Genomic DNA, 16,522 nt, shown 5'->3' on the forward strand with positions numbered 1-16,522 from the left:
GCATACACTATGCAAGCATACCCCAGTAATGAACACACACACACAATCTATCACTCACCTTGAAAAAAACAGGTGTGAATAGAAGATGCCATGCAACAAACATGAAACATTGTGCCAAATATTCTAAAGTACATTGCACAGTTCTACAAGGTTAGTTGGGCCCCTCTTGTTTTTCACTGTTTATGGCCTCAATGGAACTTATTTCTGGACTCTGGAGTGACCATTCTAAAACTCGGAGCACACCAGCTGAAACATTGTTCTCAAAATACTGTTTTACTATATTTAATCAGTATCATGTTGGAAAATGAATCCTCTTCCAATTAAACGATTTCTAACTCAGAACTGTATGGTGCTGCAGTATCTGCTTGCACTTTTCTTTTGTTAGCATGGGTCCCATTGATTTTAATAAGTATTCCCACACTAAAAGTTAAGATACACCCCCAGACAGTCGGGGAGCCTCCCCATGCTTAACAGTTGGCTGCAAACATTGTCCGTCATAATCCCATTCATTTGTTGACTCGAGGACACGTATTGGGATATTATCAACCTGTATTGCTTCTTTTTGTATTTCTGCCACACGTGTTCAATACACTTTTAAACCACTAGGTCTCCGAGTGAATTAAAGTATCACTGATCGCTAGTTTAGAATTATATATGTCTGTTAAAAAGCATATGGGGTTCAGGTGGATAGTGCCCAGTATGAGGACTGTGCCTGCGTCGGACGATTTCGCTCAGTTGCCAATCGAGTAAGTGACTCACGACATCAATCAACACGATGCATCAATTGGCTTGGTGGTTCCATTGAGGTAGGGTATCATGGCAAACAGGCTTGTGATCAGACTATGAACGACGAAATCAGTTCGCCGTCGTGACCGCTTTCACGACATCTGAATGCATACTGGCCTGACCTAGCGGCTGTAACAATATAGCTAAAAGTAGCTTTGATATTACATTGACTTTCACAGAAATTTGAGTCATCATCTACCTATATTGCACACTTCTACCTTCCTACAAATGTTGGATAGTGAATAGCACCACACAAGTGAAAATAATCCAAACTTCTGCACAGTAGGCCACTGTATATCAGATTATTCAACTCACACTTTATAAAGGAATTGGATGATCACACATCAATGGATAGCAGTTCTCTTATAATTAAATGTTGCATTGATATGATTATCAGCAAAAGAGAAGGTAACCGTAAACAGACAAGGGTAACATTCCTCAATACAGCAAGGGCTCAAAGTTATCAAAAGCATTCTCCTCCCCACCTTCATTGTTGCAAATCATTTTGTATTTCAGTATTTATGCAAATTTCCATTACGCATGACCCAGAGACAAAAACAATAATTATATTTCACTCGATTACCCATCAAATGTAAACAAAGGACAAGGCAAATGAGCCAAGCACATCCCACATTTTTATACAGGATAAATTTATAAAATTAAAATAAAACCACGCTGAACCAATTCACGTGTTCCGATTTGAAATGAGGGCACCACTAACCAACTCGTGGAGCTGCTCAGAAGCTCAAACGGTGAGGCGAAAGGGGCCCGATGATGGGCAGGCAAACGTAGATGGTGACGCTTTCATTTTGTAATGCGACTCTTCCAAAACAACCACCATTTTTTTTTTTTTTTTCGAAGAAGTCAGAAACCGTATCATATGATCGGCGGCTTTGCCTGCCCTTCATTAGCATTCCACCCAGATGGTCACCTTTGTCTACAAATGTCACTTCCCCAGTCACATTTCTGTAGCCAGTCAACACTGCACCTCCCTAATGCTGCAGCATTATTCATGTGCCTGCACATGTAACCTACCCTGTTACCAAGAGAATCCACAAACAAAATTGCCAAGGTAAGCTGCACATGAATCAAGATTATAAACCCCCGCCCTAAATTTTTTTTTTTCATGCTTTTTGAACATCGAGGTCAAGCTCATGGAAGAGCCTGTGCAATGAATCAGATGTAGGGCAAGGACATATGGAGACATCAATGAAATTACTCCTGAGTTTCAAGGACGTTATTAGACAATATACGAACATAGCATATAGGATTTGAAGTTGGGATCTCAGAATCATGAGTTATGTGCGCAGATGGAAACACCAAACAGGCTAACCCGCTTTTCCATTACATATCTTAAAACCCATCGATCACACATCACAATATTGAAGGTGTCGCACGAATATCGAGAGTGGAATGAGCCGAAGACGATTGTTGAAGCCAGGTCAGACGAATGTTTGATTATACTGTCAAAATCAACGCCAAAATGTACACTGTCGACACCAGAAAACGAAGAAGCTGGTTCATCGCTTTGAACACCTTGCTTCACATTTCTCCCAAGTCATGCGTGTCCATATCCTCTCCCTTTACGATTGATTGTACCTCAGTTGTCCTTTTGTGAGAATATGCATGTTGAATAGAAGAAGAAAAATAAAAAAAAATAAAAAAGAAGAAAGGATTTCTAAAGCTGTGTCCCCCCCCCCCTCCTTCTAAATGAACCTACTCCACCCCTCCCCCATCTCCAGCATCCACCCAGATTGAAACACGAGCAACAACCAGGTAAAAGAAAAAAAAAAAACATCACTTTGAAGCTTCAAAAAGCACGAGGATCCAAGGCCAGAAGACAACACCACTTAGAATGCAAAGCGACGCAGTGCAGCAAGAGCGAGTAATCAATCAGGCAGCAGGTTCAGGTACATGAATAAGTGAATATATATGTATATGACACATACCGGTACATGTCCCATGGATCCAGATAGAGGCCTGTCGGTTTCAAGAAGTACGAGGTTGGAGCAAGCCATGGCAAGGTTAGGAGAAGCAAGGCTTTCATACCCATCCTTGCGACAGGGGAGCCACGCCAGATTCCTGGCTTTAATGATCAGAGAAAATCACTCCACATGCCTCTCCCCAGTCGCTTTTTGTCGCGCCCTATGTATTCTATTAAGGCCCCATCGAAGGAGGTGATTTTCATCTACTACAGCTCCTGCATTGGTCTGCCTCTTCAGCTCTTTCCTTCTCGACTCTCCCTCATAATTCCCCCCCTCCTTTTTTTCCCCGACGCTGCATTGCGCTGCGCTCCGTTAGTACAAGCCATTCAATCTCCACCTCCCTCCTCACCCATTGCTTCGCACCTCCCCCCCCCCCACTTGCATGTACCGGATAAGCTCTTCAAGCCTGAGCACCGAGTCAAGTACGTAAACATGTAGTAGTCACAATGTACATTAAAAAAAAAAAAATCGATTGATTTGCATGGAAAAGTTCCACTTCGGCTCGCTACAAATACAATTTTAATGTTGAGCAAATGGTGACCAAACACGAGAGATCGTCAACATCTTCCGGCTATTCAAATTGAACCCGAGCTACTTGCTTAATCTACTGATGCGAGCACCATGGTCATATTTTGCTGAAGGACATCAATGATTTGGCAACAACGTTGTTTTGCGAGAGCAAAACGATCATATTTTCAAGTCACCATACGCCTCTCTCCCCAGCGGATGAGACCTCCGGTCGTCCATCGACATGACGTCAACTGTCCAACACAGAGACACAAAACACCTTGGGCAGGATATTAGACATCCCCAACAGTACATTTCTAAAAAGCCTTCTCCATCGTCTTCCTCGGTCCTTGAGAATAGTAATATAAACGCCATTCCCTGGCTATACTGCAGGGATCAGCAGCAATTGACCGCTTTATGAGAAGAATACTAACAAGTGCTTGGAGAAAGCAAATATCCCACGGAGTTCTTCAAAAAGAGGAGGTCATTGTGTGCCAGTACCTTGACAAAATTTCAAACCAATACCGATTTGGACAAGGTGTCGTTGAACTTCACGAGTGCCAGCACACAGAATAATGTTTGATGAGAAAGTGCTCCAGATAGCAGCAACCTTTGGACGATGAATCGCGGTGTAGGATGCCCTTAGGTCTTCCCGGTTTCATGGTGACAACCTTGTACAGTACTTCTCAGCTCATGCATTTGCTCAATAGGGGGTTAGTATTATGGTCGTACTTGTACTTGATTCAACACAATGCTTCGAATATTAGAGGCAACAGCCTGGTGTATTTTCTCAAATTAAGAGGCAGGAAGTGGTGATTGAACTCTCCATCCTAATCCTTGACAAGAGGAAATCGTCAAACCAAAGTTAGATCAGAAAGTACACATGTACATGAAAAAGAAACATGCATTTCCTGGAACACATCATAAACCTGATAGTGGGGCAACTTAGCTAAATATAGCATAACAATTGTGCATTTTGTGGGGAAAGCACCAAATTTGGCACACTAGTAGCCTGTCATATTATGAACAGATTTGGATATCGAGCAATCTCAAATTCAGCCGCTGATGGCCGTAGCAGCCATTTTCCACTGACATCAAAAATTTTGAGATGGCCCAATATCCAAATCTGTTCATAATACGACAGGCTACTAGTGTGCAAAATTTGGTGCTTTCCTCACAAAATGCACAATTGTTATGCAAAGCTGCCCCACTATGAAGCCTGCTGTTGGCTTAACGGTTAGGGTGGCTGGCCTAAGATATTATGGTCTTGAGTTCAAGTCTGGCCATTCGTTGACTTAACACCAGGTGAGTCGACTCAGCTTGCCATCCCTCCAACGTCGATGAAATGAGTACAAGCCATAACACTCAATTCAGGGATCCCCCCCCCATTTACAAAATGCTTTGTAATTTTCCTTCCACAGTGCTTATAACAGACACCATTTAGATTTTTGAAGATGGCAATGGTGCTAGGATGTTAAGCCGGGGATCCCATCTGCCAGCATTTGGTGGTGGACATTGAAGGTCTCACAAATCGCTTTTAAAAAACAGCAGGACGTCGTGCCGGTGTCCCGGCCAAATTCCAAATTCCAACGCCGACCACTGCCGGGAAGAGCAATGGCAAACCACCCAGTGCATTCTCTGCCGAATGATTGGTTCAGCAACAATGATGCTCCGAAAAGAACGTGGCCATGAGCACAACGGCACAATAAATAAAATTACATTTAATGTATTGGCCTTCGGAAGTGTAATAAATTGGATGTGGTAAAACTCCTCGTCTCAACATCCTGGTCATGTGATGATGAGGAACGATTTGCCGTGACGTTGGCACTGCAAACCTGCGTCTCCACTTGCTCGTCTTAGTTGCCGAGGAATGTCATTATACAGTGTTCTTCTCCCCTCCTTGTATTGTTCAACGATCACCACATGCATGACACTTGTCACGAGAAAAATAATAAATAAATAAACAAATAAATAAATAAATAAAAACAGCTCGGTGACACAATTGGGTGGACATTAATTTGTCAAACGTGGATGAGGATATTTTGCACAATATTGAGCTTCTACGGCAGAGCAAAACTGTCAGATTCAAGAATACCGAAATGTTTCAACTGAACAATCTGGTCAAACAGGGTTTAAGCATTTACAGCTTGAAGGGCATCAAGTTCATCAGTGTTGGATGAATTATATTTGAGGGAAAAAAACACAGGAAGGCAAAAAAAAAAAAAAAAAAAGATGATTTCCAAACAGTGCGAACCCTTCTTTGCTCTGCATGAATGGAATCCATCTGTGTTACCCAACTTCCCATTTCGTTAACGGACGTCCCTTTCAGACGCATAGACACGGCTCAGTTAACTGTGAAAATTTACAGCAGGTCATGTCCAACTATACAAGATTTCTTGACTACTCACTTGTTGCTACATGCTCGATTGTCTGTGTGTGTGTGTGTGTGTGTGTGTGTGTGTGTGTGTGTGTGTGTGTGTGTGTGTGTGTGTGTGTGTGTGTGTGTGTGTGTGTGTGTGTGTGTGTGTGTGTGTGTGTGTGTGTGCATTCAGAATTCAGATGCTCAACAAGGAGGTCATGGTGCAGAAATATGCAAAGTTGAAAAATCTACAACAAACGAGTGTACGTACAAAAATGAGACACTTAAAATGGTAAAATGATGCACAATTTTATCATTTTTAACATGCAGTACAAGTATATATAAATTAATAATAATAATGAAATATTCCCCAGAAAGCATTTTTACACGATACTAATACATACTGAAAAACATGATTATTAGAACACCTGGACTTGAGCCAAGTGAGCCTATGCGATTGAGCAGTGTCCGGAGGTGAGGAGTCATTCAGTCATCAATCGCTTGAATCAAAAACACGATTTTGATGAAACTTGGCGACAAGTTTCATATCTGATGCCTAACGAAGGTTTATTGACCGCATCAAAATCTTCACTCAGTGAGGGTGTATGGGGGGGATTATGGGATTTTTTGACCCCCCCACAAAAAAAGGTATTTGCTCCATTCTCCAAAACTCCACATGATTTTGATGAAACTTGATGACAACCTTCATCACCCATGATATACCAAAGCATATTGCTCATATCAAAATCTGCACTCATGAAGAGGGACTCCAGGGGGTTTTTGATCCCCAAATTAGGTATTTGCTCTCTTCTCCAAAACTACACACACACACAATTTAAACTCGAGGGGGAGCACTCGGGAGAGTGCAAAACCTCCGCTGCTAATACTGCTGGGTCACTCAAGTGAACCTTATATCTTATTCATTAAATATGATGTCAACAGTGCTGAGAGTTATAGTTCTTTTCTCCAACATTTTTTTTTTGGGGGGGGGGGGTTGGAAATCACTTAAAACATGTAGAAATGCAAAAAAAAAATTTTCTCTAACAATTTTTGGGGGTGGGGGGGGGTAAAAAAAAAAAACTTTTGAGGGGGGGGACCAACTCCAAAATTTAATGGCATGATCCTTGGACCATACCTAACCCCCCCCCCCCACCAAGTTTCGTCGAAATCCGTCGAGGAGGTTTTTCCGTAATACTGTTCACAAACAAACACACAAACAAACAGAAAGGAGTGAAAACAGTAACCTCCATCCATCTTCGAAGATGGCAGAGGTTAATGAAACTTCACCACAACCTTCATTACCCGTGATGTACCAAAGTTTGTTCACGGCATTAAAAAAAATTCAGGGGTCCACAGGGGGTTTGAGTGATTGTTGCTCCTGATCCAGGTGAGCTTCAGGACGGGTGGTCCTATTTTTTATACTTGCATAATGAATGTCACTGGCACTGGCACTGACACTGGCACTGACACTAAAAGCCTGGTGTTGGCTTCATGGTTAGGGTGGCTGGCTTGGGATCCTTGGGTCCTGAGTTTGAGCCCCGTTGACTGCTCAATTAACACCAGGTGGGGGTCGACTCAGCCCGTCATCCTTCCGAGGTTGGCAAAATGAGTACCAGTGTACTGTTAGAGGGGCACAGCATCAGCGGCACGGCCACGCTCCAAGAAATGATAGCTACCCAGCAGCCAAAGCTGCCATACGCAAAAAACAGAACACTGACACGCAACGTATATTAGACTGTTGTATCTCATTCACAGAACTCTCTAAACGCTGCACACCATTTTGCATAAACTTCGGGGAAAGCAGACAGCAAGAGAAAGACTATAAATATATGAGAAAAGGCCAATGAGGTTATTCGTATTCCTCTCAACATATTCACTTACTGTCGTCGGCGTCATCATCGGTAGCCTTTTGCATCCAAAAGGCCATTCACATGAAGCATGCAAAACACCTGGTCAAGTGTACGACCTGCTGTCCAGACAGCAACCGCACTCCGAGATGGCAAGCAGGATAACCCAATGGCAAGGAATCTCCAAGAAGACCAGACCACTTTACAAGGATTGAACTGGGGTTGACAAACCATCCAGTACAAGACCGAGTAAAGGGTTGTACTGGATGGTTTGCCATTGCCTTCCCAGAAATCAGTCAGAGCTAGTATTTGTAATTAGCCAGGGTGCCGGCGATAACTCGCCTCCTCTTCATGAAGGATACCGCAGGATCATTAACATCCACAAACTAATGCTAGCAGATGAGACATCCACTTTAACGTTCCTCCAAGGAACAGCGCACGCACGCACGCGCACACGCACACGCACGATGCCTCACCCTACCTGTGAAACACGACGGTGACAGTTTCTAGCTCGTTCGAGATCTGAACCCAGGCTAGACGGCTCAGAGGTGAGTGCACGTACCACTACATACTATCCTGCCAACCCTTCTTACTATTAATGTAGAGCTCTTTAACCTATCAACTCAGACAGTACAATTATAACCAATACCTACTGTTCATCAAATAAGCTCCAACAACAAAGTGTTATAACATCCAAAAGTGTTTTGCAATCTTACAATAAATTATTTCCCTGCTTGTGTTTTTAATCAAGGTTAGGTTCTCACCCCTGTTTGTCTGTATGCCAGGATATCTCTAAAAAGGTTACGGCCAGATTCGGACAAAATTTGGTGCAGAGGTTGGGTGTGTAAAAGGACGAATCAATTCAATTTTGTTGTACATCTGGATACGGATCGTTGAATTTTTTCAGTGATTCTTCACCATTGAGAGATGGGGCCAAAAATGATACATAACATGATATCTCAAAAAAGTTGTGGACGGATTTGGACGAAACTTGGTGGACATATTGGATGTGTGACAAGGAAGAATTGATTAGATTTTGGTGAAGACCCGGATCTAGCCTATCAGTAGGATACAAAAACGTAAACTGTTCAGCCTGGCGGAGGAATGCACTCAATAATTATTTATTAACATACATCCCCTTGCCCAGAAACATACCGGTGGCGGATATGATCCTCCAGCTCTGCTCGTTGAATTTCTTGACAGCAGATGGGACATGTCACAAGCAATTTGTCCAGCAAGCGGCGAACAAGGAAGCTGGAGGAAGAGCAATCGGACAGCTTCAGTGGCAGCCTATCGAGAGGACAACAACCTTGATTAGATTCCTCACTTTCCTCCTGGGCCGCAACCAAATTGTTCGGGTCATCCTCGAATCCTTCCTCTTCTGTAGCATTTTGCAAATTACTCATCACGCTTCTTCTTCTTCTTCTTCTTCCTCCTCCTCCATATCTCTCTGGAAATGCCGCAAACCCATTCTGCCAATCATCTACATAAAAGAGACAAGGTTGTGACTGATATTTTCAGCATTGGTGAATTCAACATCATCTCATCTTGGTGACAATTTAATCAACCCATCAACATTATCGGAAAAAACATGTTCAACAACAATCACTCTGTTCCAATAATAATAATAATAATAATAACAAGTCTGAAGACGACGATGGTTCATGAGCGGTATTTGACGATGTAGATTGTTTCAGAAGTCAAGGATGAGACAATGTGATAATTTTTGACCAAGTTATAAAAATGATCAACATGATGTGGTACGAGTGACGGGTTATGAGCTGCAAAATGTCGAAAACCCGGTTTCGTTCAACAACTTTCAAAATTTGACCTTTGCATCACCTTTAAAGGTCACGAAACAATGTTGTGGACATTAAAATAAGGAAACAGGATACGTGCTATAGCTTATTGGAGTTAGTTCGTCGAAGAAGGTCGAAAACCCGGTTCGATTCCCACAACTTTGAAAATTTGACCTTTGTGAACTTTAAAGGTCAAAGGTCAAGGATTATGACCTTTGGTTCAGAACTTCCTCTGGAACATTCCAGGAACAATACAACGTCATAAAGGCTATATGGCATTTGGCACTCCTCAGATTATCCATACTTTGATGAAATCAGCGTAAAAACAAACTTGAAGGGGGCTCCACGGGCAAGGTGTTCGAGATAGAGCAAAATGGTTTCAAGACTTTAAGTGGGGAATGAACTCAAGATTATGCATAAAAAATATTGTCATCCTAGCCCAAAGTTTGGGCGGTCGTATGATTTTTATGTCAAAATTCGCAATTTTCTCTAAGTCTTTGACCTTGTGACGAAAATGAAAAATCGGCCAATGACAAGTTTTAGATAATTCATTTTGCTATTCAAATACCGAAGAACCCATTCCATTCAGTCAATTCCCGAGGAGAAGATAGATTTTTAATCCGACTACCCCCTCAAAATGGCTATTTTTTGGGCGTAGCACGCCCTCATCCAGGAAAACACAACTCGACATTGATGTCGAACACATAACCAAGCTTCATCAAGATCGGATCAAAGTCCACGGAGTTGTGCTCTGGATAGACAGACAGACACACAGACATAACGAATATAGTGGTCACTCTGGCTGGTGCTCGTGAACCAATAATAAATAAATAAAACAAGCAGTCATAGACTGGTACTTGCGAAATCGTCCACTTGACCTCTGACCTTGTCTAATAAAAGCTGTCTCGAGAGAAGGTAGCGACGCAAACCAGAAGTTTATACGATGATTCTGTACCAAACCATCAAAAATCGAATGTTTTGGATGTTTGACCTCACTGTGACCTTGACCTTTGACCGATTTTGATCAAAATCTAATCATCACTATCCATCACCCTCCTGAATCACGTGGTGTAATTTGACATTGGTAGCTTCTTCCGTTCTCGAGTTATCGTGCCTACAAACAAACACACAAACAGAGGACAGAAGTGATCAATATATTAAGATTTCGTAAGTAATAATACGAATAGATTTCAGTTCGTATTATTTTTTGTCATGACTTCTATTCATGCCACAAACCCATTATTGTTAATCGATTCAAATATCAAGCAGAAGCAGATTCTGTTGTTCAACTTTGGTGCTTCATGGTCGATGCTCACAGGTGGGCATTTCCAAGTGCACGAGACTAGGATTGGCAGGCCATATTGTTTTGACTTATCTCAACCCCTCCTAATGTTGGCTTCATAGTTTCCTTTTGAGAGAGCTATACCGTCTTTGGGGGTGGGGGGGGGGGTTGGAGGTGGGGAAAGGGGAATTCACATTATCAAACTTAGAACTTTCTCTCCATGTTTACAGTTTTGTTGCTGCAGTGAATATTTCTTGTCCTTTTGTTTATTTATCCTGACATTTCTCCTTCCATGTATTTCTCGTTATATACTCTTCTATTTTGATAGTTTATATTTGCATTCTTATGATTTATTTTTACTTCCAAGACTTATGCACAATGAAAGTGGAACAAATTGATGGGACGTGGCTTGATATTTCAAAGGCCGTGCATACATTCATGTTCTTTGGCACACTCTGACATAGCAGGCAGCGTAACCTGGTGTCAAGGAACCTTTAAGAAGACCAGACCATTTAGCAAGGATTGAACTGGGGTTGGCAAACTATCCAGTGCAAGACTGAGGGTTGTACTGGGTGGTTTGCCATTGCCTTCCTTGTAATCAGTCATGGCTAGTATTTGTAATTAGCCAGGGTGCCGGCGATAACTCACCTACTTTTCTTGAAGGACACCGTAGGATCGTTAACATCCACAGACTCGGCTAGTACTATCAACCGATCGTCACTCCCATGATAGCAATGCACTATCTGATAGTGATTATAACGTTTAAATGTTAAGTATAAATTGCCAGCTTTTCCACCCACATCAACATATTACCATCCTTTCAACTCTTCAATATAGGGGTCTGGCATAATAATTCAGACACTTAAGACAACTTCAGTCACATCAGATACTTTATACAAACTGCTTGTCTTAAAACTGTCCAAGGCTGTTATTGTCAGACAAAGCACATCTCTGCGAACATGGGTAGGGTTTAGCAATCTATGAAATTCAAACTTCATTACATGCCACTCAACACAACCACTTGCAGCGTACATGTCAGTTTTACACTAATTGCATACTCATCTTTGTGTCTTGGACATGAAGAAAAAAAAAACAAAAAAAAAAAAAACATGGATTATACCATCACCAAATCGAGTAAGTAGGCAAAAAAAAGAAACATATTGCATTATATTTTTGACTGGATATGCCTGGAAGTGCATATAGCAACAATTTATGGAGCATTGCAATAAAAGGATAAGCCCGTGAATCTTTAAGAATAAATAAATAAGCAGAAAATTAAATTGATACGGATAGACGGAAACATACAGGAAAGGATAGATAAACCTCCCATTAAAAGTAGACAATCATGCAGGATTGAACAACACTGCGTCTGCATACAAGTCAACCTCTTGAGTTACAACTGTGAGACCTCCATTGAACTGGAACTTGAGATTTGACAACAAAAAAAAAAAAGTAAAACTTGAAACATGAAAGACGAGCTGTCAACATGCTTCACTGCCTGTAAGCTTGGGTCACAAAACCAGTGAATCACGTCACAGTGGAATTCATAGATTAAACCGTCGCACAATGAGCTCACACACAGTTCACACACCCACTCAACACTTTGTGAACAAGAAACAAAAACTAACGTTCCAAAGATGGAATGATAAAAAGTTGAAGCAAAAACGATTTTTTTTTTAATGTATTAAACACTGTGTATGGACCCGTGTAATATTTCCCCCAAACATCGGGAAATAAAAGTCAACATTTCACATATTTGCTAACAGAGTCCCTTTTGTTTTCTCCATCATTTGTGGAGTGAAATGGAACTCGACACAGGTGGAATAAACATCAACTCTACACTGCAATTTAACTGTAGCTTGTAAGTGTCGCAGGCCACATGTTCTTCCTGCATTCACTGCAAATTGTCATGACCATGGATAATGTCCTGTCACAATCGGCGTTTCGTTCAAGTCGCTTCTACAAAAATTGAGGGAAACCGAGGCACATGAATGAGGCACACACAGGCACATTACTGAAATCTCGATCCTCGGGAGATCGGAAGCAAAAAGACGGTCAAATTTAACTGCCGGCATCGCTTGGGGTTTATAAACCGGGCAACACCGGTGAGAACCAGCAAAACACTCGAGAACGGTTCCCACCCAGAATCCTTGAAAATAAAATGAAAATAATAAATAACAGAATACAAGTCTCGCGGGAAAACTGCGAGACGGCCTGTGCATTTGTTCTCTTTAAAACAAATTGAGAACAACGAATCACAAAAAAAAAAAAAAGGAGAAAATAACAGGAAGGAAATAGATGAGTGAGAGAATTGGGACATCTTATTACTTGCAGCACATGTACCGTTTGCAAATGGCTGCTTAACACCATCGTAACCAAGAGATCTATGGAACTTCTGCCGGCGAGCCCAAATTCCCGATTGCACCTGAAGTCGGTGAACAGAGCAGGGAAAATGTGTACGAGTTTGGTCATTTCATGTCACCACAGCAAATGCGTTCATAATACATAAAATCATGCAAGATATGCCAAGGTGTCATTCATTTATAATATACAAGTACATGTTTCAGCAATTGTAAAAAAAATAATAATAAATATTATGCATTTCAAATTCATATTTCTGCATGTCTTGTACATCTTGGGCAAGTCTTGGATCTTGTGTTAATAATTTTATCAAAACTTATTGTATTTGTGGTTCAGAGAGCCATCAATTTCAAATGTATGTGCACAAGATAATTTTGGAACAATGCCGGTGAGTGACATCATTCTATATGACATATAGAGAAGGCCGTCAAAGCTGAACTGATCTATATTGTTCTACAGACCATTTGGCCGAATGAATACTAGACTTAAATTTAAAAATAAAGTACTATTTTTGAATTTGCATCAGCATATGAAATAACAATATTAATAATGAGAATAACAACAATGACGATGATGGACTGTACTCGTGACAGAGCTGCAGGGCGTTGACAAGTCGAGACACGTTTCAAGACGAGAGCCAGTCCTGGATGTCTCGTGGAAAATTATTTGTCGAAAAAAACTCCCCCAGATATTATGGTTCATGGAATTGCCAGGCAGAAAGCAAGACAGGCAAAAAGGAAAGCTGGGACTGTTTTTGGTCCAGGTGGAAGGGTTTGGAACAACAACCATGGACGGAGGCAAACACACCTCAGCCGGAAGCCATCAGTCTTTCTGTGATGTTCAAGTTAACAGGAGCCTGCCGTCGTTCTACCATCTGCATGACATGTGGAGTGAAGTATATAATGCCCGTGTCTGTAGAAAGCAGCCTTGCTTGCTAATACATGACCAATAATACTATATTTATTATTCAAGGATGTCAGCAAGTGAGGGAAGAGTGAAGAAAATGGAAAGGTGGTTGTGAGGAGATATACGAGTTCAGGGGAGGGAATGATCACGCCATACAGGGAGTTAATAATATTTGGTTTTTGTGTACAATCGAAATCTTTAAATCTCTGGGGAAAACAAGTTCGAATTGCGAACATACCCCGTGGGAGTTCATTTGTACAACTCTCAAGTGAGCGATAGCACGGACGACAGATAGTTTTGAAATTTGGTAAGATTTTCATTGCATCAGAAAAAGACACCGCAACACCTCACAAAAATGAGGCTAGTTTCATATTATATCATTTGCAACTTAATTTTGCCCAGCGCATTTAATTTTTTTTTTTTAATAACAATTTAAGAAAATGGACCGAAAGGGCCATAATCTCACTTTGGGCTCACCTAATGCCTGGGGAATGGTCTCTAGAATATACCTGTCAAGTTTGGTTCGGTTCCGTTCACTAATAACCGATAAATAATTTCAATAAAATGGGCCAAAATGGGCCGTTCCTTGGCCCGAAGGGCCGCAATCGCACTTTAGGCTCAGTTAATGCCTGCGCATGTGTCGAGTATATGCCTGTCAATTTTCATCGAATTCTGGAGAAATAGAAGTTCAAATGAACTGTATACAAGAAAAGAGAGAATGCTAGCGGCGTTTAGACCCTGTGGGGTGGAAGACCCCACGGGGTAAAAAAAAAAAAAAAAGTTTGGAATTTTGATCAGAACACATGGTTGCTTTGAATATGGATGGTTTAACAATGCAATGGCCATGTGAAAGCACACAAGGATCTATTATAAGGCATATTTACTGCATAATTTATGGATTACCATCGATACCACTTTGCTTCACCCGAATGGAAATGGGGTTGGGTCGTCAAATGCAATATCGGATTTTTGTTTTGACAGTCTTCAAAGAAGGGTTCCACGATTTTATTCAATCCCACATGCAATCGTTTGCCTTTTCCTGCAAACATATGAAATTTGTGGTTATGTTGTTAAATAATGCCCTTTTTACATCAGAAATGGAATTAATTTGGATTGAACTGAATTCTGCCGAACACGGCAGAGAATGACAATGAGGAAAGCAATATGATGTTGAACAATGAACACAAGATACACTAGAAGAGCACTCAGTAGAGTGCGTACCTCCACCTTGTAATCCCTGATCCACGAGAACATATCAGGCCCAATACATTTTTGAAATGTCATGCTATATATCGTTTTTGGCAACATTTCTCAATGGTGAAGAATCACTTTTAAAAATAAATAATTCTCCTTTCCAGATCCGGATTCAGATCTTCACCAAAATCGAATCAATTCGTCGAGGTCATGATTGTATGCAACATGTCCACCAAGTTTCATCCGAATCCATCCACAACTTCTTGAAATATGCCGCACACAAACAAACAAAGACAGAAAGGGGATGAAAACAACCTCCTTCGCCTTCGGTGGTGGAGGATGCTTTCAAAGAAAGGCCAATTCGGGAGAAAAGCTGATAATTATTACCTTCACATTCTGTGAAAGGTTATGTATTGGTCACTGTGTATTTATTTATTTATTTGTGAATATGTGTGTGTTTGTTTGTTATTCGCATAACCCAGAAAGTATTAAACCAAATCGCTTGAAATTTGGTGGGATGATGGGTTATTATCCAAGGAACATTTGATTAGATTTTGGGAGCGATCGGGTCAAAGGTCAAGGTCAAGGAAAGGTCAAATTCGTATTTTTACCATAGCGCGGTCAATTTTTGATCCAATTGGCATGCAACCGATGCCAAAATGTTCAGAATTCATTGCCCAATCTTGTGATGGGTGACATGACACAATTATGTCATTACCCTTGTTAGCGGTTGGGAGTTAAAGGTCAGTGGGGTCACGACCTTTCAAAATATGCGGTTTTTGTCATAACACGGTCAAATCAAAACCGATTTGCATGAAACCAACACCAAAATGTTCACTGTTCTGTTCCCCCCACTCTCATGGCAAGAACAAAAAGTAGCGGAGGCGAAGGTATGCGCTATACCGAGTGCCCATTCTAGTTGGAAAATGCAATCTTTACACATTTCCAGTATCCAAGAAGATGAATACTAGACAAGACTACTTCTTTTAAAAACTCCAATTATTTGTACCTTCTTGTGGGTTCGGCCAAAGAACGTGATGTTTTTGGCCCAAATCTTCACAAACTGTCTGGCCAGGCTTGCCATAAGACTGAAGGTGACAGGAAGTTGTAATTAGGCCATGGTGTCGGCGCTTGTTCCTCTACGCCTCGTGAAGGATTCCATGAGATATTTAACGTCCACTAACAAATGCTGGCAGACGGGATGCCAGTATAACGGCCATTCGAGACACGGCGTACTCTGTGACGCAACGCTCTACCCACAAAGCATCGATGTGACAATTACCGAGCAAACGAGACACTATCAAACCCAAACTAGACAGCTCAAAGGAAAATGCACTACCTCTACAACATCCTATGAGACACAAACCTCTGAAAAGAGTGATGAAAAATTAAATTACACCCAGCTGGAGCCTTGATACGATGCAAGAAAAATAGTAACATGTCTTGTTATACGTTTTCAGTGGTTGTTTGCATGAATAAGTCTATGAATACACTTC

General features: G+C 41.3%; 1 protein-coding gene across 4 annotated transcripts in view; it reads right to left on the reverse strand.

Moving 5' to 3' along the window:
• LOC147008545 (ligand of Numb protein X 2-like) overlaps window positions 1–16,522 on the reverse strand; it is a 75,313-nt gene that overhangs the window by 48,582 nt on the left and 10,209 nt on the right. For all 4 annotated transcript variants that reach the window (XM_085863965.1, XM_085863968.1, XM_085863966.1 and 1 more), the window contains exon 3: window positions 8,640–8,967. In XM_085863965.1, coding sequence (XP_085720091.1) covers window positions 8,640–8,967 — 328 coding nt within the window. The remainder of the gene's footprint in view (window positions 1–8,639; window positions 8,968–16,522) is intronic.

Source organism: Eptatretus burgeri, chromosome 18 (assembly GCF_056783735.1).
Source record: "Eptatretus burgeri isolate ZD-2024b chromosome 18, Ebu_testis_v1, whole genome shotgun sequence".
Taxonomy (NCBI): domain Eukaryota; kingdom Metazoa; phylum Chordata; class Myxini; order Myxiniformes; family Myxinidae; genus Eptatretus; species Eptatretus burgeri.